The 22,822-nt window shown below is 45.3% G+C and overlaps 1 protein-coding gene and 1 pseudogene across 2 annotated transcripts in view; one reads left to right on the top strand and one right to left on the bottom strand.

Moving 5' to 3' along the window:
• The window catches only part of LOC139168837 (C-type lectin lectoxin-Thr1-like), a 13,909-nt gene extending 11,974 nt beyond the window's left edge, over window positions 1–1,935 (top strand). The window contains exons 3-4 of one of the 2 annotated variants that reach the window (XM_070754578.1): window positions 257–371; window positions 1,602–1,935. In XM_070754578.1, coding sequence (XP_070610679.1) covers window positions 257–371; window positions 1,602–1,786 — 300 coding nt within the window. In that variant the 3' untranslated portion in view covers window positions 1,787–1,935. Of the gene's footprint in view, window positions 1–256; window positions 372–1,601 lie in introns of those variants that run through there. The other variant, XR_011559398.1, reaches the window with a different exon arrangement.
• A 4,347-nt stretch (window positions 1,936–6,282) lies between these two features.
• LOC139169173 (C-type lectin lectoxin-Thr1-like) lies at window positions 6,283–9,484 on the bottom strand (annotated as a pseudogene).
• Between the last annotated feature and the right edge of the window lie 13,338 nt (window positions 9,485–22,822).

Genomic DNA, 22,822 nt, shown 5'->3' with positions numbered 1-22,822 from the left:
TCTTCCCCTGGGTCCCGCCAGACGACATTGTTTAGTCGACGGGACCCGAAGAAGGCCGACTCTGTGGGACCTAACTTATTATAAGGTCCCAGAAGTTTCATTGAGCCACTGAGATGCCAAGAAGATTGAGACTCAAGACGAGGCTTGCAAAGAGTAACAACCTTTTATTTTTGCCAACCTGTCCTCTCTCTATCTGGGAATTGCAGTGTGAGTGTCCTTTGCACAGTTAACTAAGAGGCCTTCCTTGTCATTACAGCAACGCAATTGGCAGTGGACAGACAGATCCAGCAGCAGCTACCTGACGTGGAACCAAGGAGAGCCCAGCAACGATAGGAACAATGAATATTGTGTTGAGCTTTGGAGAAACTCAGGCAAGCCAAAGTCGATGAAAGGGAGCCGAGCAGGGGGTGGGCTGCTGCCTGGATGGGGGGGGGACGTACTGAGGTAGCAAAAATGGAGCTCCACCCCAGAGCACCCAATTTGCATGAAAGGTATTGAAAGAAAATGCTGCGTGTCCTGCATAAGCCACGGCCACAGTGTGGTAGTAAAAAAATTGGTAGCCCTTCCCTGGAGCCGAGGATGTGCTTCAAAGGGTGGGGGCCATTAGAGCCTTCTTGGAACACTTGCTCTTTGGCAAGGGAAAAAACAGCACCTGCCTAGATTAATTAAAAATCAATCACAACCATCTCCCCCTGATCTCAACGTCCCCCCCCCAACTTCATGCAACTAGGGATCCTTTATCACTTTGAGTCTCACCCAGCCCTTGTTGACATGGTGCATCCTGACAGTGAAAGCAATGATGCTCCAGCCAGTTTTGAGCAGCCAAAGAGGAGGACCAAAATCTCAGGTTCTTTGCTGCCCTCTTGTGGATGAGCAGAACTTGACAGGCTTGCCTTATTCTGATTTGTGTTGAGTTTATATTAAACGAGAAAGAAATAAACGGGGACTCGTATAGATCTATTTCGAGCTATTTATCCTGATTTCTTGGCTAACTGGGCTACAACAATCTGCTGGGCCCATTTTTGCCATCAAGGTTCTTCACTTGTGGGAGGAGCCATGAAAATGCTCTGCTGGGACTCAGAGGAATCTATCCTGAAAACCTTCTCTGCCCAGGTTATTGGAAGTGGAACGACGCGGATTGTGCGTACAAGCGTGCGTTCGTCTGCCGGTGCAGATTCTGATGCAAGGTCTCCTCCTCCTGCTCTGGAGGGGCAGAAGCGCCTGGAGGAGCCTGGAGAAATCTTTGCTAAATCTCTGCTTTCTGTCCCTTACGCTTAATGGTTGATTTCTCTAAGCTTGGATCTGATTTTGCTCACGCTGACCGGCCAGAAGTTCAAATAAATTCAGCCTCAGCATGACTGTCTCTGTTGATTTTTGTCACCTGCATCTCCAGCATGGGTTTCGTTGAGTTCTCGTAACTGAAGGGGCAGGAGGCAGACTTGGTGATGAGGAAGCTAGCCTGAGATATACATTCATATTTAGTGCTAGCCCAAATTCTGCATTTCTAATCCTTGATCTATGCCCCACATATATAGTTATGCTTGACATGTAGAGTACCAAAGTACATTTTGTGTTTATAATCTGTGCCTTTCATCTGGTAGGACATAGCTGTGCTACAGGAAAAGGACATGGCTTTGATGGTGCAGAGATAGATCGGACACCTGCTCTCAAGGCCATAGCTTCATGCATGAACCCACATACTAACTGCAAGTTCCTTTTTGTTGTACATTCTGCACCTTCTACATGGTATAACCCCTTTTTTACTTTCTGTATAAGGAAACGTTGACAACTAGTATCTGATTGGCTGATATTGTGTGTTTTTTGTACTCCTTTGGAAGTGTACAAAGAGCCCTGAAAAACAACCCACATTGTTCAGACGTTGCTTTTATATCTTCTGAACCTGATGCATGCATCAAATAAACCTGAGTTACGCAATCTCCGTGTGGTCTCCATTCCCTTGACTGGCAACTGAGTTTTGCCACAACGGTGACAACAGCTCTTTATTAGTGTGAAGTGAATCCAGCAAAAGACTAGCCGATGGCTCTCCTTACAAGACTTTGGGAGGGGGAAGTATAAGGAAGACCCACTAGGATGATTAGAGGCCTGGAGACCAAAACACACGAGGAACAGTTGCAGGATTTGGTTACTCAGGAGAAAAGAAGAATTGGGGGGACACGATAGCAGTATTTCACCACTGGAGGGGCTGCCACAAAGAAGACAGGGTCAAATTATTCTCAGGGTAAAGAGAGAAGCAATATGAAAATTAAGGAGACACTTCCTAATAGTGAGAACCACTGAAACTGCCCCATTCACAGCTTCTGGAAGTTGGCCCCAAATGTCATTTTTGCCAACTCAGCATTTTGGAGCACTTTATTTGTGGTCTCCTAGAACTCCCAATTTTTAGTCTTTTGAACGAAAATTTTGCACCGCATAGTTTTATATCATAAAGAAACTACGTGCCAAATTTCATCAAAATCTGAGATGGTAAAGTGGGGACCACTGGTCCACTTTACACGGAAGTTTACAATTTACTAAATTGTAGCCTTGATCCTGGTACAAAGCCTGTTATGTCCCTTCTGTGTCTCCCTTCTGTTCATTGGAAGGCACATCCTTGGAAATACAGAAGACAGGGTTAGCCAGGAATATCAGGCCCCATTGAGAAAGGAACCAGAGTAGGAGGTTTTCCTGCCTCACAGATGCCACCACATTGATTGACAGATATCAGCAACAGAAAGAGAGAGTCAGTAACAGACTCAGCCAAGTCATCTGACTCGTCACTGCTAAGGATGGAGATGAAGTGGCAGCCTGGCCTGCATTTCCTGAAGAACGTCTGGGAGGGAACGACAAAGGAGGAAAGCAAGTGTGGTGTGTGTGTGTGTGTGTGTGTGTTAGTTTGTGAATGTGAGGAAAGAGTCAAGGATAGTGATAGGTGAACCCAACGAAATTCGGGTTCGGCGGATTCGGGCGGACTTTACAAAAAAATTGGGTGACGTCACCGAACCCCGAACACTCCAAGACGTCAAAATTGTGGGATTTCCCAGCTCCTTTTGCTGAAAGGACCCCCCTTTACTAGCTTAAAAGAGAGCCCAGAAGTTAAAAAATAAGGCGGTTCTACCAGGATTCAAACCCCGGTCGGCAGATTCAAAGTCAAGAGAGCTAACAATTGCACTGTAGAATTAGCTATGTTTCTGGGCTCTCTTTTAAGCGAGTAGAGGGAGGCCCTTGCAGTCCTTAACATTGATAAGCAAAGCTTATTGGGGCACTTTTCTCAGGCAAATGGGTTTGTGGTGGCTATTGTGTGCAAAATTGAAATTGGAGATGCAGAGGTTTCTCTATGATGGGATCATATAACTGCTGCTGCTGCTGCTGCAAAATATATATATATATATATATATACACACACACACACACACACACACCATGCAGTAAAATATTCCCTACGAGCCTGGTTAGATTTTTTTTAATTAAAATTTTATTTTTTATTTCAAATTGAAAGAATAGCCTGAAATAGGAAAGCAGAGGGCAGATGAGCTCTCTTTTAAGCTAGTAAAGGGAGGTCAGGAAGAAGTATACGTGACGTCAAAACTCCGGCCCCGGAATTCCCCAGAAGGAGGTGGGGAATGCCATGATGGGCGGCGGCGTTTCATGTGGTTTGAGGGAACCTCGAACTCGAACCCCAAACTTCGGCACAGATTTAAAAAAATTGGGGTCAGGTCCGGCATACCGAACATCGCAAAATTCGGTACGGACCCGAATTGTGCAAGTTCGGTTCGCCCAACACTATTTGTGATCCTTCCTGTTCTCCTCGATAGGAAGAGCCTTCCATTTCTTAAATGAGTTTTTCTTCTTTCCAATAACCTCCTTCACCTCCTTCATAAACCATAGCGGTCTCCTCTTGGACTGTCCAGTCCTCTTCCTTCTTCTGGGCATGCTTTGGAGTTGAGCCTCTTGTAACGTATTTTTAAACAGTTTCCAAGCATTTTGGAGGGATTTGAATTTTTTAACTGTCCCTTTTAGTTTCTTCTTTACTATTTTCCTCATTTTGCCAAAATTCCCTCTGTGAAAGTTTAAAGTCTTTGTGTTAGTTTTCACTGACAATTTGCTATCTATGGTTAAGTTGAAGGTTATTGTCTTGTGATGGCTGGTTCCTATGGGGTCGGTTACAAAGACACCTTGAACCAAATCCTGTGTGTTAGTTAGAACCAAGTCCAGGATCCCCTTCCCCCTGGTTGGTTCCATGACCGTCTGCTCGAGGGAATCATCAGCCGACATGTCGAGGAACCTGCTCTCTCTTTCCTGTGTAGAACAAGAATTTACCCAAACTATTCAGGGATAGTTGAAGTCCCCCATTATGACTACCCTATTTCTTTTTGAGGCCACCTTAAATTCATTTTCCAAAGAGCAATCTGCCTCTGGGGTTTGGTTGGGAGGGCAATAGCAGATCCCTAACCTCAGATTAGTTTCCTGCCCTGGGATTTTTATCCACAATGTTTCTGTGGGTGAGTTTGCATTTTCTTGAATTTCGAGTTCATGAGATTCTAACTCCTCCTTTATGTACAAGGCCACACCACCACCATTTCTCCTTCTCCTGTCCATCCTATACAGTTTATAACCTGGAATCCTTGTGTCCCATTGGTTTTCTTCTGTCCACCAGGTTTCTGTTATGCCAATAATATCAATATTATTTTCTTTCGCCAAGCATTCCAATTCCCCTATTTTTGCTCGACGGCTTCCAGCATTTGTGTACAGACATTTATATGTAATTTTCTGGTGCACTTTCAACTTTGGCTGTAGATTTTGACTGTAGAATTTGTAGATGGTCTACTGTGTCCTTCTGCTTGACAATTACAATTTAGTTTTCCTGTTGACACACCAATGTGAGCATAACATCCACCCTCCATGTTTGGCAGTGCGCCTTCTCGAACTGGAAGCTGCCCAGCTCCTGTCAACTTGCCCCCATGGATCAGTTTAAAAGCTGCTCTGAAACCTTTTCAATATTAATCGCCAGCAGCCTGGTTCCATTATGGTTCAAGTGTAGCCCGTCCCTTTTGTACAGGTGTGGCTTGTCCCAAAACGTTTCCCAGTTCCTAATGAATCAAAAACCTTCCTCTCGACACCACTGCCTCCTCCACGCATTGAAGCTCCTGAGCTCTGCCTGTCTAGCTGGCCCTGCGCATGGAACAGTAGCACTTCTGAGAATGCAACCGTGGGGGGCCTGGACTTTAATCTTCTACCTAGCAGCCTAAATTTGGCTTCCAGGACCTTCCGCTTAGCTTTCCCAATGTCATTGGTACCGACATGTACCACAACTGTTGGCTCCACTCCAGCACTGTCTATCAGGCTGTCCAGATGCCTCGTGATGTCCGCAACCTTTGCACCCGGCAGGCAGTTTACCACCCGGTCAACACTTCCATCGCAAACCTGTCTCTCTCTATTTCTAATAATTGAATCACCCACTACAAGAAGCCCCCCTCCCACCACCCATGGAGAAGTATCCTCGGTGCAAGAGGATATGGGCACATCCTCCAAGGAAGGGGTCCCAACTAAGGGAGCCTGTCCCTCTTTCACAGATTGATGTCCAGCCGGGGAGCTGCTCAGCATGGAGTGGGAGGCAGAAGGTCTTCTCCTGCCTCCCTATCTCTCCCTGCCTCTCCAGGTCTGCTACCTTGGCTTCAAGGGAAAGAACCTGTTCCCTGAGAGCCAGGAGCTCATTGCACCAATCACACACCCAAGACCTCTGTCCAGCAGCCAGAGAGTCATACATGTGACGCTCTATGCAAAAGACGGGGAAGCCCCCCTCCGTCTGCCGGCTATCGACCTCCATTTCTTATTAGTATTTGTTTACTGTTATTAGTACACAAATTACTTTTTTTTAATTGCCCATGCAATCATTGTTCCCTTTACCTCTTCCATTGACTGTATCATAATCTAGAAGGAAATTATAAATTTTAGATATATTTTTTGTTTCTGGGCCTAATATAATCAGTTTGAAATAGCTATAATAATCTGGGAAGTACATTGATTTAGATTACAGCTATTTTCCCCATTAATGAAAGTTGCAGATCTGACCATCTGTCTAGATCTTTTGGGATATTCTGAACTAATTTTTCATAATTATTAAGTGTACTACAATTTCTTAATTAGCCGTAATCCATAAGCCAAGGTCCTCCCAGTTTTTCACCGATCATGACTGGTCAGAAAAACCCCTTCCAGCCCCATGGAACCCACCAGATATCAAACAATTATTTCTGCCCTGCTAAAAATAAACGGAGATAGTCATGCTGAGACTGAATTTATTTGAACCTCTGGCCGGTCAGGGTGAGCAAAATCAGATCCAAGGGAGAGAAATCAACCATTAAGCGAAGGGACGGAAAGCAGAGATTATGGGTGGGCTTCCTTGCTTCTCCAGGTTCCTCCAGGCGCTTCAGCCATTCCAGAGCAGGAGGAGGAGAACTTGCATCAGAATCTGCACTGGCAGATGAAGGCACGTTTGGCCGTACAATCCGCGTCGTTCCATTTCTTGTAACCTGGGCAGAAAAAGGAGACGTTGTTCAGGATGGATCTCCTCCGAGTCCTAAGGAAGAATTTTCATGGCTCCTCCCACTTTTGCAGGGAGACCTGAAGGCACCACAGGTGAAGAGCCTCACTGGCTAAAATAGCATTGAGGTCGGGGGTGAGTTGGTTGTGATTGATTTTTAATTAACCTAGGCAGGTGCTATTTCTTCCCTTTTGCCAAAGGGTAAGTGTTCCAAGATGATGACGATGATTATGATGATGATTGTTGATGTTGTTATTGTTGTTGTTGTTGTTATTATTATTATTATTATTATTATTATTATTATTATTATTATTATTATTATTATATTTATTAGATTTGTATGCCGCCCTTCTCCAAAGACTTGTGGTGGCTCACAAGATACAATATAAAACAATGCGTACAAACAAATATAATTAGTTAAAAACTGCAAGCTAAAAACCCAATATATTAAAATCATTCAACCAATTCATTCACAACCATACGTTATATTTAATAAACAGAGGAGCTTGATCTAATTGCCGCAGGCCTGGCGACAGGGTAATGGACAGACAGATGGAATTGTCCTTGGGAGGCAAAACCCACAGCCACTCCGTCATGTCGGGGTTAAGTTTGAGCTTGTTGGCACCCATCCAGACCCTAACAGCCTCCAGACACCAGCACATCACTTCCACTGCTTCGCCAAGTGGACGTGGGGTGGAGATGTACAACTGGGTATCATCAGCATACTGATGATACCTCACCCCGTGTCCTCGGATGATCTCACCCAGTGGTTTCATGTAGACATTGAACAGCAGGGGGGAGAGGACCAACCCCCGAGGAACTCTACAAGGGAGGGACCTAGGAATCGACCTCTGACCCCCACACACACTAACACCAACTGCAACTGACCAGAGAGGTAGGAGGAGAACCACCATAAAACAGCTCTAATGCCCCCCCCCCCCTTGGAAGCGCATGCTCGGCTCCCTTCCCTCCACCTTGGCTTACCTGCATCACCCCAAAGCTCAACGCAATATTCATGGTCCCCAGTGTTGTTGGGCTCTCCTGGGTTCCACCTCAGGTAACTGTTTCTGGATCTGTCTGTCCACTGCCAACTGCGTTGCTGTAATGACAAGGAAGGGCCCTTAATCAACTGAGGAAGGGACTCTGTCGCAGCAGGACCCAAGTAGAGTGGGAACGGTTGGCAAGAATCAGACCCACTCTCTCTTCTCCCTCCCTCTGCCTCTCCCTCTCTCTTCATCTATTCCCTTCTCCTTCTCCCTCTCTCTCTTCACTCTCTATCTCTTTCTCTCTCTCCCTCCATCTCCCTCCCTTACTCTCTCCCTCTGTTCCTCTCTCACCGCTTTTCTCTCCATCTCCATCTCTCTTCCTCTCTCCCCTTTCTCCCTCTCTCTTTCTCTCCCTCCCTCCCTCTCTCTCTCTCTTTCTCCAATCCTTTTCTCCCTCTTACTTTCTCTATCTAGATAATCTTAGTTGATCTGGAACAACTATTCAGGGCTAAATTTGGTGAACTCTTGCATAGGCGATAATCCAAGAAAAAACCTCTCAGAAGAAATTAATGAATTGAAACTGAGTATTTGGGTGGGAGACCACCAGCAAACCACTTGGAAAATGAATTGATGATGCTAAGACAAAATCGTATTGAAGGAGAAAACTAATGTTGGCTATTTGTTTTATTTAACTAATTAATTAATTTATAAGCCACCTTTATAAGCCACATAGATATTACCACATTAATTGACAAACATGAGCAACCGAAAGAGACCTACTTTATATGGGTCATGCAATCCAATCCAGACAAGTCCACCACCTCTGAGATAGTCGGTAACATATTCAGCCAAGTCATCTGACTCTTCACGGCTATGGATGGAGGCGAGGTGGCAGCCTGGCTTGTATTTCCTGCAGAACATCTGGAAAGGAGCCACAAGGAAGAAAGGCACTCAAGGAGGCAAGCATGTATGTGTGTGTGTGTGTTTGGGTGTGTGTGTGCGCGCGTTAGTTTGTGAAAGTGAGAAAGCAGGGAATCTGATTGCATGGTCCTAACCATTGTCTTGACTGTGTTGACTCCCTTCAAGTGTCCTTTCTAAATTCTGCAGCTCTTGACCAATCCCTAATCTAGACTCAGGAGACAAACTCTCTGATCCCATCACTTCAGAGGCAAGAAGATCTGAAGATGGCACCAAAGTTGCCAGTGAAACATCAGGAAATCTAGATGATGCTCTGCACTGCCCAACAGATACCAGCCATGAAAGCCCACAGCAGTATCTCGTCCAGATACTTGAATTTCAGACTCTCCTGAGATAAGGGTCCTTGCTTCCTTTTCATGCTCACAGCTACTTCAGACCAGCCAGAGTGACTTAGGGGCAATGAAGGGCTCCCAAAATTTTTACAACCACACTGTGGGCCTGGCTTCTGCAGGATACCCTGCATTTTCTTTCAACATCTTTCAGTGCAAATTGGGTGCTCTGGGGTGGAGCTCCATTTTTGCTACCCCACTGCACTGCCCCATCCAGGTAGCAGCCCTTCTGCTTAGGGGGCTGTTTGAGGCTCTGCCTAGATTTCTCCTCTGCCTGGGCTAGAGGATTCTATATCTATAGATGCAATTAATATTGACTTCTGTAAAGCCTTCGACTCAGTGGTTCATGAAAAGCTACTTCTAAAACTCAAATACTATGGCATCTCAGGATCCCTCCAAAGTTGGATAACTGCATTGCTATCAAACAGACAATAAGTTGTCAAAATAGCGAGTGCCATATCTAACCCTGTTCCAGTTAAGAGTTAGAAGATTCACAGGTGCACACAAGCACTTCTCACCTCGGCCTCGTTCCAGTTCTTGTGCTCATTGAAGATCTTATAGCAAAACCCATTCATGGAGAGCCAATCATGACCACAACAACAGCCTTTGGCTCCTGTGTGGGAAGAGAAGAAACTCAGTGAGAAGGTGGTCATGAGACAAGGAGGAGGAGGAGAAGGAGGAGGGGGGAGAGGATAGGTCCACTGGATCTGAATCACATTCTGAACCTGATGAGTCACAAAGTGATGATAATAAATTGAAACTGACCAGCAGCTGACTTTGGAGAATACCCAAAGTTTTGTTAGGGTTGGGTTAATTTTATGGAGGCTTCCTATCTTGTATAAATCAATCGATTTGAGTTGGTTTATTATTCAGCGAACCAGGCAAGACCAGGAAATGGATTCCTTAAATAACCAAATTAACCCTGTTTAACTATTGCATGCTTGGAACTCTGGTGCCAAAGATGAACCTTTCTGAGCCAGTCAGACCTAGCAACATTTATCCCATTTTTTGCAACCTATCCAGACTAGTGCAATAACTGCCCTGAATCCCATGGGATTGGGTGGCATACAAATCAAATCAGTTAAATATGCTCGATGTGGGGTTACCCTCAAAAGCTTTCTGGGATTGCAATTCTTTCTGGCTGTTGATTGGTCCAAAGCTGTGGGATCAGGTGGGTCTCTCCCCGGGGGTCACTCACCTTCTGGATGTGTATTGCTTGTCAATGGAATAATTTTTGATTAAATATGCATTTCAATCCTGCTAATTTTTCTCTGGTTTTGTATCGTTGCACAGATTCCTGGGTCTTGGAATAGAGCTAGATGGACCATGAGGTCTTTTTCTGCCGTCAGTCTTCTATGTTTCTATGTTTCTATCAAATTATTTTCCAAGTGTTTTACTGGTGATCTCTCACCCAAATACTCAATTTTGATTCATTAATTTCCACTGAGATGTTTTTCCTTGGATTATTGCCTATCCAAGAGTTCACCAAGTTTAACCATGAATAGTTGTTCCAGATCAACTAAGATCATCTAGATAGAGAAAGAAAGAGGGAGAAAAGGAATAGGGAGAGGGAGAAAGAGTGGAAGAGAGGGAGGGAGGGAGAAGTGGAGATGGAGATGGAGAGAAAGGTGGAGAGAGAGGAAAATAGAGAGGGGGGGGAGGGAGAGAGAGAGAAAGAGGAAGAGAGGGAGAAGAGAGAGGGAGATGGAGAGAAGGGGAGAAGGAGGGAAAGGGAGAGGCAGAGGGAGGGGGAGAGATAGTTGGTCTGATTCTTTTTGTAGGTGAGGTCTCCAGAACTGGGTTGATATTCCTGGAGGCATCTGTAATATGGCCAATGATTTAGCTTTAATAGATAAGTGGTCAAAGCAATGGAAACTGCAGTTTACATGTTTCCAAATGTAAAATAATGCACTTGGGGAAAAGGAATCCTCAGTCTGAGTATTGTATTGGCAGTTCTGTGTTTGCAAAAACTTCAGAAGAGAAGGATTTTGGGGTAGTGAATTCTGACAGTCTCAAAATGGGTGAACATTGTGATCAGGCGGTCCCTTCCTCAGCTGATTAAGGGTCCTTTCTTGTCATTACAGCAACGCAGTTGGCAGTGGACAGACAGATCCAGAAACAGCTAGCTGAGGTGGAACCCAGGAGAGCCCAACAACAGTGGGAACAATGAATATTGCGTTGAGCTTTGGGACGGCTCAGGTAAGCCAAGGTGGAGGGAAGGGAGTTGAGCATGCGCTTCCAAGGGTAGAGGGGGCCCATTTGAGCCTTCTTGGAACATGCACTCTTTGGCAAAAGGGAAAAAATCACAACCAACTCACCCCCGACCTCAATGCTATTTTAGCCAGTGAGGCTCTTCACCTGTGGTGTCTTCAGGCCCCCCTGCAAAGGTGGGTGGAGCCATGAAATTTCTTCCTTAGGACTCGGAGGGGATCCATCCTGAAAAATGTCTCCTTTTTCTGCCCAGGTTATAAGAACTTGAACGATGAGAATTGTGTGTCCGAACGTCCGTTCCTCTGCCAGTGCAGATTCTGATGCAAGTTCTCCTCCTCCTGCTCTGGAATGGCTGAAGCGCCTGGAGGAACCTGGAGAAGCAAGGAAGCCCACCCATAATCTCTGCTTTCCGTCCCTTCGCTTAATGGTTGATTTCTCTCCCTTGGATCTGATTTTGCTCACCTTGACCGGCCAGAAGTTCAAATAAATTCAGTCTCAGCATGACTATCTCCGTTTATTTTTAGCAGGGCAGGAACAATTGTTTGATATCTGGTGGGTTCCATGGGGCTGGAAGGGGTTTTTCTGACCAATAATGATCGGTGAAAAACTGGGAGGACCTTGGCTTATGAATTACGGCTAATTGCAGTACACTTAAGAAAGATAATTACGAAAAATTAGTTCAGAATATCCCAAAAGGTCTAGACAGATGGTCAGATCTGCAACTTTCTTAATGGGGAAATAGCTGTAATCAAAATCTTTGTTTATTTGAAAATCTAAAAAGAAATCTTTCTGGTGCAAATCAACATTTTTCTGGTCATCTAAATTTTCTGGTGACCTGTATTGCTAGGAAAACTGGCATTCATCTGAATCTGGCTCGGAAAGCTTTATTAACATCTGGTCCTCATTAATTTTGAGCTGTGGCTGAGCTGCAAGAATTTTTGGCATACTTCCTTGCTGATAAGGATTCATTGCTGCTTCTGTGGCTTCGATACGGCATTTTAAACTTGCCTGGGTGCTTTGCTCATCATATGAAACATTTGCTTTCTGCTTTGCCACTGAATTAATATTGCTAGCATAATTCTTCAGAGAACATTGTTTTTCACAGAGAAATACTTTTTGCATTGCAGGAGGACTAAATATATCAGGGACAGCCTGGCTGTCTTTTAAATCTTGCAAGCAATGAATTCTAGTAGAAGCGTCATTGCTACTCATGGTTTGGAGTGCTTCTTTATCTTGAGCCAGAGATAAGATTCTTTGAGAAGGAATTTATTTTGCGTTCGCTGAAGTTGTAAATCTCATTGTAGAGGTGTCTCCTGCCGAGATCTGCATTTTTGTTTCAAGGCAGGGAAATGTCTGCGCTTTATTTTGCAGGCATTTCAGCCTGGTTAATTTAAAACAAACAAACCATCGATGCTGCCATGTTGAGGGATGGATTTTAATTAGACTCAGGAGGCAGGAATCAAAGTAAACAAACTTTATTTTAAAAGAGAAAGAAAACGTGCCACGAGGGACACTTAGTAAAACAGCCTTTAAGCATTGGCTGCAGGGAGGAGAGAACAGAATGGAATGTGCTTGCTACGTAAGCAGATGGATATGATATGTGGGAAATGATGTATGGGGGGTGTGATCAGAGGGAAGGCACACATTAACTCTTTAACTACTGAATGTCTCTGTTGCTGGCAATTCTCAGCATGACAGCCCCAGCCCTCTGGAACTAACTCCCCCCAGAGATTAAGACTGCTCCCACCCTCCTTGCTTTTCACAAACTCTTGAAAACTCATCTATGTTGTCAGGCATGGGGAAACTAATATAACCCTTATCTATTATAATTTATGTATGGTTTGTTTGAGTTGTATGATTATTTTTATAAGGATTTTTAAAATTGTTTTTAACTCTCGGATTTGTATATTGTGTATTGTCCTGTTGTGAGCCAGAGAGAGAGAGGGAGACAGTACTTGGAAATATTTCAGTTGTTATTCTGACTTATGTGTATGACTTTGTTATGTGTATGACTTTGGACCCTTGCTTGCCTCCTTAGCAAGTGCCGTTCTCCTTTGTCGCTCCCTCCCAGATGTTCTGTGGGAAATACAAGCCAGGCTGCCCCTTCACCTCCATCCACGACAGTGAAGAGCCATATGACTTGGATGTTACAAACTATCACAGAAATGGTGGAAATGTCTGGATTGGATTGAGTGACCCACAGAAAGTAGGTCTCTTTCTGTTGCTGATATCTGTCAATCAATGTGGTGATATCTATGAGGCAGGAAAACTTCCTACTCTGGTTCCTTTCTCAATGAGGCCTGATATTCCTGGCTAACCGTTTCTTCTCTATTTTCAAGAATGTGCCTTCCAATGAACAGAAGCGAGACACAGAAGGGACATAACAAGATTTGCACTAATGCCAACCAGTATCAAGGCTATAATTTGCTAAACTAGAATTAATTCCTGAGAACTAATTTCTGACAGTATACAATAAAATAAGTAGGAGCCAAGAACAAAGTTCAATTCATAAGACATTATTACTATCATATCAGAAGCAAACAACAATTGTTGGTTTAATCAATAACAAATCCTGTATACTGTAGCATAAACAAGTCAAAATGTTCACATCTTTCCACCTTGATTGAATCCATGGAAGCTGGACCAGCCGCCCTGCTTAGGGTGACTCGCTCCCTCCTTAATACGGTGGTGGTGGTAATGGATAAACACTTGCGAGGCAGAGCTGAGAACTGGCAGTATCGACAGAGGTGGCAGGGTCCAAATCTGTGGGATGAGTTTGAATTGGTGACACCTGGTGAAGTGGACAAGGCCATGGGTGTTGTGAGCTCCCCCACCTGTTTATTGGACCCATGACCCTCCTGGCTGCTTTTGACCAGCAGGGAGATGACACAAGGCTGGATCCAGGTGGTGACCAGTGATGGAAGGGTCCTTCGCATCTCCGTTAAAGAAGGTGGTGGTGCATCCCCTCCTCAAGAAGCCTTCCCTGGATCCAGCTATATTAAACAGTGAGAACTCTCAAGGTGTGTGCAGAGTGATCCCTGAGTTAACAAGGACGCACACGTGCAAAGGAAATGTGGAATCCTAGTGTTGCGGCAAAACTCAGCTGCCAGTCAAGGGAATGGAGACCACAAGGAGATTACGTAACTCAGGTTTATTTGATGCCTGCATCAGGTTCAGAAGATATAAAAGCAATGTCTGAACAACGTGGATTGTTTTTCAGGGCTCTTTGTACATTTCCAAAGGAGTACAAAAAACACACAATATCAGCCAATCAGATACTAGTTGTCAACTTTTCCTTATACAGAAAGTAAAGAAATGGTTATACCATGTAGAAGGTGCAGAATGTACAACAAAAAGGAACTTGCAGTTAGTATGTGGGTTCATGCATGAAGCTATGGCCTTGAGAGCAGGTGTCCGATCTATCTCTGCACCATCAAAGCCATGTCCTTTTCCTGTAGCACAGCTATGTTCTACCAGATGCAAGGCACAGATTATAAACACAAAATGTACTTTTGTACTCTAAATGTCAAGCATGACTATATATGTAGGGCATAGATCAAGGCTTAAGAAATGCAGAACTTGGGCTAGCACTAAATATGAATGTATATCTCAGGCTAGCTTCCTCATTTCCCCCATCTTGGACCTCCAACCTAAATAAAACTATTTGGATGGGGGTCCAATGTTAGCATAACTGTTTCTTCCACATTATATGTACAATGGTGCTGTGAATATTTTCCTACTGGCATTCCATTACTGAAAGCGGATCTGAGGCATATTTCAACTTTCAAATCTGGGTCAATTAATGCTAATGAGGATGTTTGTGTAGACCAATGATCCAGTTCAGTATGGAAACAGAGCTGCTATCATGTCACCAGGTGATTAGATAACACAGCCTCTGATCCCATCCCTACCTTTGTGTACAATAGAACATTCCACAAAACAATCACCAACTTTATTATCACATTCATGCTGCTATGTATTATGTGTACTAGCCCCACCCCCCCAGGGTATATTTATATGTCATGTGTATATGTGACGATATGCTATACACTAACGCTCTGAATTCAGGGGCTTACATCCACAAATTTCCACAACATAAATGTGACCTATTCAGATATATCCTCTTCTCTATGAGAATGACAATGGCAAAGTAAATCATTCCTACCCAGATTCACAAATCCACCCTCCAAAGTTCCATTCATTTAAAAACCAGTAAAAGGTCATTCAGTCCTTCTTCTCTCACTCTGCTTTCGGGAGACACTGATGACCTGGCAAAGTCCATTCCTTCATGCACCAGACCCTTCATGTGTGTCCATGGCGTGCACAGTCATCTCCATCATTATCAGTATTTGCAATGGACGTTCCCAAATAAGCTTCCGTTTGTGTTTTTTTCAGTTTTTACTCAGGAATCAGTCACCACTCTTAAAATTATGCACTTGTAATTAAGCCACCAGCCCCTCAGACCTTAAACGAGAAAAAAACTGGGACAAGTTTTTGTATTTGCTTCAGAAACAATTTAGCATCTCATTGCATCTCGTTCCAGTATAACTCACTTAAATATACATTGCGCAATCATTTATACACATACAAATGCTCAAGGTAAACGTTTCAAGGTTGTTATAACTTTATGCTGCTTCTGGGATTCAATTTTCTCCCCAGCCTTTGCCAAATATACTCAGACAGAAGGGAATCCTTTTCAGTTCCCTATTTTACTAAATAGACCATAAAACGTGTACCTATATCATTATTAATATACATTATTAATATACATATAATTTTTCCATACCAAGGCATGTTCTCTCCAGATTTTCCAGGTTCACCATTAAAGACCCTTTGGTCCTGGGAATCCAACATTACCAGGTTCACCTATGTTATCAACAGTATCAGGTTATTCATCCCGACCACTGTATTCCCTTATTTATATTATTCCAATATCCATGTTTTAGTATATACACTCATTCACAAACAAACATTCTTTTACAATGAATGGAAAACAATTATGCATTCTTTCGTGCACATGTCCAACACACAATCATATTTCTCACACTAAGTTAAATTATTAGTTGTCCTTCTTCTTCCCTACTGCCTCTTTTACAGCACCTAATCTTTCCTCAATAATCCATATCTTATAATCAATCACACTGATCATTCAGCTTTATTTTTAGACAGCTTTTAAAAACCTCTGCTTATCACACAAATTATTATACTACCACTGCTTATTAAATCTCTTCCCTTAAAACAGAGCCAAATCCCGAAATACATCACCATACGGTGCAAATATCTATTTTCACAAAACCGGTTTATCTAAATTTTACATGAGACTCTCAGATGTATTCAATGATGCCACAGATTTAATCCAGAAAGTAAGTGTTTATCATTGAATTCTACTCAATTGTGAATTTTTTTCCTAAAATGTTTAGCTTCCTTATGTCTGGGGCACATTGGTTAATATACGCCATATTAATCATCCTAAAATTGTCAGGGTCAGCGGTGTCAACAGGGGTATACATCTGATAGGCTTCCATCAGACGCGTATAAAAGGCATCGGGATCATCCGTTGGGGTTTGGAGAACAAGGGATGGCTTAGACATGTTAATGGTGGGTTTCCCTGCTTCTCACACTGCTTTCATCAAAAGGATTTGGTAGTCCTTGATCTTGTCAAGGCTACCCTCTACATAGGGGTCCCACTGGGGGTCCTCTGCAGGGAACTTCCGACCCACATATGTCACTAGGTCTAAACCTGAGGGGACATCGGGTTTCAAGATCTTTTGGACCTGATTCTTGATCTCTTCTCGTTCCTCCGAGTTAAACAGGGTTCCCATTAGTTGTTGCAAGTCCATCCAGTTGGGATTGTGGGCATCCATAATGGTTTTCAAGAGGCCTGCAACTTCTAAGGGTTTTTCACTATATGGGCCATAGTGCAATTTCCAATTCAAAAGATCGGAGGTGGTGAAAGGAACATGTTGGAATAGGGGCATTCTTGAGGTTTTTGTGAAACCATCTGGATCAATGACAAGTTGATCCACTCTGCGAAGTGGCGCTGTGAAGGACACTGATGCGGTCTTTGCTCTGGTGCCTTCCGCAATGGGTCCTTCGCCTACTGGGTCTGGCAGAGACAAGTTGGCCATTCATTCACTGGGGCCTGGTGGAATCTCCAGTTGAGGAATGGACCCTGAGGGGGGGGCTGCAGGCGCGGATGGGATTTGGGTGGCCGCAAGAGATCCAGGAGATCTCTTTGTATCTGGACATCCCTGAAGGTAGGTGTGGTAATGGGCGAACCTGTCAGTGGTAGTTTCGTTCGGGTCAATTTGGAAGGCGGGGGACCCTAGTCCCACACCCGAGGCTGGGGGTGGGGGAGAGGCAACTCCCTCAAAAGGGGGGGGCATCAAGTAGGGCCAGACCGCTAGTTCCCACAATGGAGGAGTCCCATAAGGACGATTGTGCCTGGGCCTGGCCATAGGGCAAAAGGACGTATGGCGGAGGCTAGGGCACTTCCTCCGGGCAACTGGACAATATGGGGGGGTTTACATTTTTCCTTCTCCTTCGTAGGTTTGACTGTGTCTTCAGATCCCTCCGGTGTGGGAGACAGAACAATGTGCACTTAGTGGGGCCGCCAGGGAGGGGATGAGTCTTCTCCCCCTCTCCTAGGGGTCCTTCTCCTGAGCGTGGCCCCTGAAGGAATGGGGACCACGGCCAGGACTTTACATTGTTGGGTCCTACATTTGGTGACCCATGGGGGTGGATTTCGAGCTAGTTTCAACCAGACATCGATGTATGGCTCCTGATCGGGGTGGCCCAAGGTGGGATCAAATACCCATCTCGGGCCATCCCAAGTTGAAGTAGGGCCATTCTGACGTACAAAGGTTGGTCAAAATGAGGCGGCTCCACTTTATACCATATTCTCGAGTTTGATTATTATAGACCTGGTTGAAATGTTTCATTACACACTCAAGGGGGGTCTTGGGCACACTCGGTTTCCCTCCCTTCTTCCACCCGGGGCACCAGACAGAAAAGGGGAGGGAGGATACAAGGGAGGTAAGGGGTCCTTCCCTTGAGACACAAAAGGATTTTTATTCACTGCACACAATCTCTACCGGCCCAAGGTCCTGGAACTCACAGTCACCTGTGGGAACCGCGGTAGGCTATCACACACGCACAACTTTCTCTCAAAAACACGGGCCTCCCACCTTACGAGCCCTTTTAACGAAGAACGAGCCAAAACGAGGGTGATCAGTCCTCACCTCTGTCCCCTGACACTGGGAGAGATAGACTCGCACCAGTCTCTAAAAAGTGCCTATAACTGAGGACTTGCCTTTTAGTAATACAGGGTCCGACTCACGAGGGAAGGCATGCACCTGACATGGTATTCCTTTCCGAGCAATTGAGTAATGGTCTGAGACTAAGGGGCTTAGAACTATTGCCTTTGTCATGGTCAGACCATTTTCTACTATGGCTTGACTTCCTGGCTTCAATCCTCCCCCGCAGGGAGGCAGAACCAATGAAGATGTTCCACCCCAGACGCCTGATGGACCCACAGGGCTTTCAAACGGCGCTTGGGGTTATTCCAGAGGCACTCGTCCACAGTTCGGCGGAGTCTCTCGCGGAGGCCTGGAACAGGGCTGCGGCGGGGGCTCTTGACCAGATTGCGCCTTTGCGACCTCTCCGTGGCGTTAGACCCCGTAGAGCCCCATGGTTCAACGAGGAGCTCCGGGAGTTGAAACGCCAAAAGAGACGTCTAGAGAAGCGATGGAGGAAGAGTAGGTCTGAATCCGACCGAACACTTGTAAGAGCTTTATTAAGACTTACAAAGTGGCGCTCAAGGCGGCAAGATGCGCGTACCATGCCGCCTTGATTGCATCAGCGGAATCCCGCCCGGCCGCTCTGTTTAGAGTGACCCGCTCCCTTCTTAACCAGGGGGGAGTTGGGGAGCCCTTGCAGAGTAGTGCCGAGGATTTTAACACGTTTTTCGCTGATAAAGTCGCTCGGATCCGGGCCGACCTCGACTCCAATTGTAAAACAGAGTCGACTGACAACGAGTCAGTCAAGGTGACTGGGGCACGTACTTGTCCACCTGTCTGGGAAGAGTTTGATCTGGTGACACCTGATGAAGTGGACAAGGCCATTGGAGCTGTGAGTTCCGCCACCTGCTTACTGGATCCGTGTCCCTCCTGGTTGGTTTCGGCCAGCAGGGAGATGACGCGGAGCTGGGCCCAGGAGATTACCAACGCTTCCTTGGGGAGGGGAGTTTTTCCATCACTCTATAAAGAAGCGCTTGTGCGCCCCCTCCTCAAGAAGCCCTCCCTGGACCCAGCTGTGCTCAACAACTACCGTCCAGTCTCCAACCTTCCCTTTATGGGGAAGGTTGTCGAGAAGGTGGTGGCGCTCCAGCTCCAGCGGTCCTTGGAAGAAGCCGATTATCTAGGTCCCCGGCAGTCGGGTTTCAGGCCCGGTTACAGCACGGAAACCGCTTTGGTCGTGTTGATGGATGATCTCTGGCGGGCCCGGGACAGGGGTTTATCCTCTGTCCTGGTGCTCCTTGACCTCTCAGCGGCTTTCGATACCATCGACCATGGTATCCTTCTGCGCCGGCTGGAGGGGTTGGGGGTGGGAGGCACTGTTCTTCAGTGGTTCTCCTCCTACCTCTCTGGCCGGTCGCAGTCGGTGTTAGTGGGGGGTCAGAGGTCGACTCCTAGGTTTCTCCCTTGTGGGGTGCCTCAGGGGTCGGTCCTCTCCCCCCTGCTATTTAACATCTACATGAAACCGCTGGGCGAGATCATCCAAGGACATGGGGTGAGGTATCATCAATATGCAGATGATACCCAGCTTTACATCTCCACCCCATGCCCAGTCAACGAAGCGGCGGAAGTGATGTGCCGGTGCCTGGAGGCTGTTGGGGCTTGGATGGGTGTCAACAGACTCAAGCTCAACCCAGATAAGACGGAGTGGCTGTGGGTTTTGCCTCCCAAGGACAATCCCATCTGTCCATCCATCACCCTGGGGGGGGGGGAATTATTGACCCCCTCAGAGACGGTCTGCAACTTGGGCGTCCTCCTCGATCCACAGCTCACATTAGAAAAACATCTCTCAGCTGTGGCGAGGGGGGCATTTGCCCAGGTTCGCCTGGTGCACCAGTTGTGGCCCTATCTGGACCGGGACTCATTACTCACAGTCACTCATGCCCTCATCACCTCGAGGTTCGACTACTGTAATGCTCTCTACATGGGGCTACCTTTGAAAAGTGTTCGGAAACTTCAGATCATGCAGAATGCAGCTGCGAGAGCAGTCATGGGCTTACCTAGGTATGCCCATGTTTCACCATCACTCCGCAGTCTGCATTGGCTGCCGATCAGTTTCCGGTCACAATTCAAAGTGTTGGTTATGACCTTTAAAACCCTTCATGGCACTGGACCAGAATATCTCCGAGACCGCCTGCTGCCGCACGAATCCCAGCGACCGATTAGGTCCCACAGAGTGGGCCTTCTCCGGGTCCCGTCAGCTAAACAATGTTGGTTGGCGGGCCCCAGGGGAAGAGCCTTCTCTGTGGCGGCACCGGCCCTCTGGAACCAACTCCCCCCGGAGATTAGGACTGCCCCTACTCTTCCTGCCTTCCGAAAACTCCTTAAAACCCACCTTTGCCGTCAGGCATGGGGGAACGGAAACATCTTCCCCTGGGCATGTTTAATTTATATATGGTATGCCTGAGTGTATGTCTGTTAGTATATGGGGTCTTTTTTAAATCGTTAAATATTTTAAATCTGTTTAGATTATTTATGATTTGTTTCCACGTGTTGTGAGCCGCCCCGAGTCTTCGGAGAGGGGCGGCATACAAATCTAAGTAATAAATAATAAATAAATAAATAAATAAATAAAATCTTGGAGACACGGTTACTCTTCCAGCCGGCGAACAGATGTCCTGGTCTTTGATCTCCCACTCGATGATTCTTGGAATACAAACCGGTGGTGCCGCCGCCCCCATGTCAGTGGGAAGGTCCTCGGATAAAATGTCCGATGGTGCCTGGACGATTCCTCTCTCACATCACAGGGCAACTGACACCACAGTGGGCATCCAGAGGGCCTCAGGGCCCCTCGATTCCCCGTACGGGCCACCAGAAATGTTGCGGCAAAACTCATCTGCCAGTCAAGGGAATGGAGACCACAAGGAGATTACGTAACTCAGGTTTATTTGATGCCTGCATCAGGTTCAGAAGATATAAAAGCAATGTCTGAACAACGTGGATTGTTTTTCAGGGCTCTTTGTACATTTCCAAAGGAGTACAAAAAACACACAATATCAGCCAATCAGATACTAGTTGTCAACTTTTCCTTATACAGAAAGTAAAGAAATGGTTATACCATGTAGAAGGTGCAGAATGTACAACAAAAAGGAACTTGCAGTTAGTATGTGGGTTCATGCATGAAGCTATGGCCTTGAGAGCAGGTGTCCGATCTATCTCTGCACCATCAAAGCCATGTCCTTTTCCTGTAGCACAGCTATGTTCTACCAGATGCAAGGCACAGATTATAAACACAAAATGTACTTTTGTACTCTAAATGTCAAGCATGACTATATATGTAGGGCATAGATCAAGGCTTAAGAAATGCAGAACTTGGGCTAGCACTAAATATGAATGTATATCTCAGGCTAGCTTCCTCATTTCCCCCATCTTGGACCTCCAACCTAAATAAAACTATTTGGATGGGGGTCCAATGTTAGCATAACTGTTTCTTCCACATTATATGTACAATGGTGCTGTGAATATTTTCCTACTGGCATTCCATTACTGAAAGCGGATCTGAGGCATATTTCAACTTTCAAATCTGGGTCAATTAATGCTAATGAGGATGTTTGTGTAGACCAATGATCCAGTTCAGTATGGAAACAGAGCTGCTATCATGTCACCAGGTGATTAGATAACACAGCCTCTGATCCCATCCCTACCTTTGTGTACAATAGAACATTCCACAAAACAATCACCAACTTTATTATCACATTCATGCTGCTATGTATTATGTGTACTAGCCCCACCCCCCCAGGGTATATTTATATGTCATGTGTATATGTGACGATATGCTATACACTAACGCTCTGAATTCAGGGGCTTACATCCACAAATTTCCACAACATAAATGTGACCTATTCAGATATATCCTCTTCTCTATGAGAATGACAATGGCAAAGTAAATCATTCCTACCCAGATTCACAAATCCACCCTCCAAAGTTCCATTCATTTAAAAACCAGTAAAAGGTCATTCAGTCCTTCTTCTCTCACTCTGCTTTCGGGAGACACTGATGACCTGGCAAAGTCCATTCCTTCATGCACCAGACCCTTCATGTGTGTCCATGGCGTGCACAGTCATCTCCATCATTATCAGTATTTGCAATGGACGTTCCCAAATAAGCTTCCGTTTGTGTTTTTTTCAGTTTTTACTCAGGAATCAGTCACCACTCTTAAAATTATGCACTTGTAATTAAGCCACCAGCCCCTCAGACCTTAAACGAGAAAAAAACTGGGACAAGTTTTTGTATTTGCTTCAGAAACAATTTAGCATCTCATTGCATCTCGTTCCAGTATAACTCACTTAAATATACATTGCGCAATCATTTATACACATACAAATGCTCAAGGTAAACGTTTCAAGGTTGTTATAACTTTATGCTGCTTCTGGGATTCAATTTTCTCCCCAGCCTTTGCCAAATATACTCAGACAGAAGGGAATCCTTTTCAGTTCCCTATTTTACTAAATAGACCATAAAACGTGTACCTATATCATTATTAAT

Source organism: Erythrolamprus reginae, chromosome 6 (assembly GCF_031021105.1).
Source record: "Erythrolamprus reginae isolate rEryReg1 chromosome 6, rEryReg1.hap1, whole genome shotgun sequence".
Taxonomy (NCBI): domain Eukaryota; kingdom Metazoa; phylum Chordata; class Lepidosauria; order Squamata; family Dipsadidae; genus Erythrolamprus; species Erythrolamprus reginae.
This window is presented reverse-complemented; position numbering and strand designations above follow the sequence as displayed.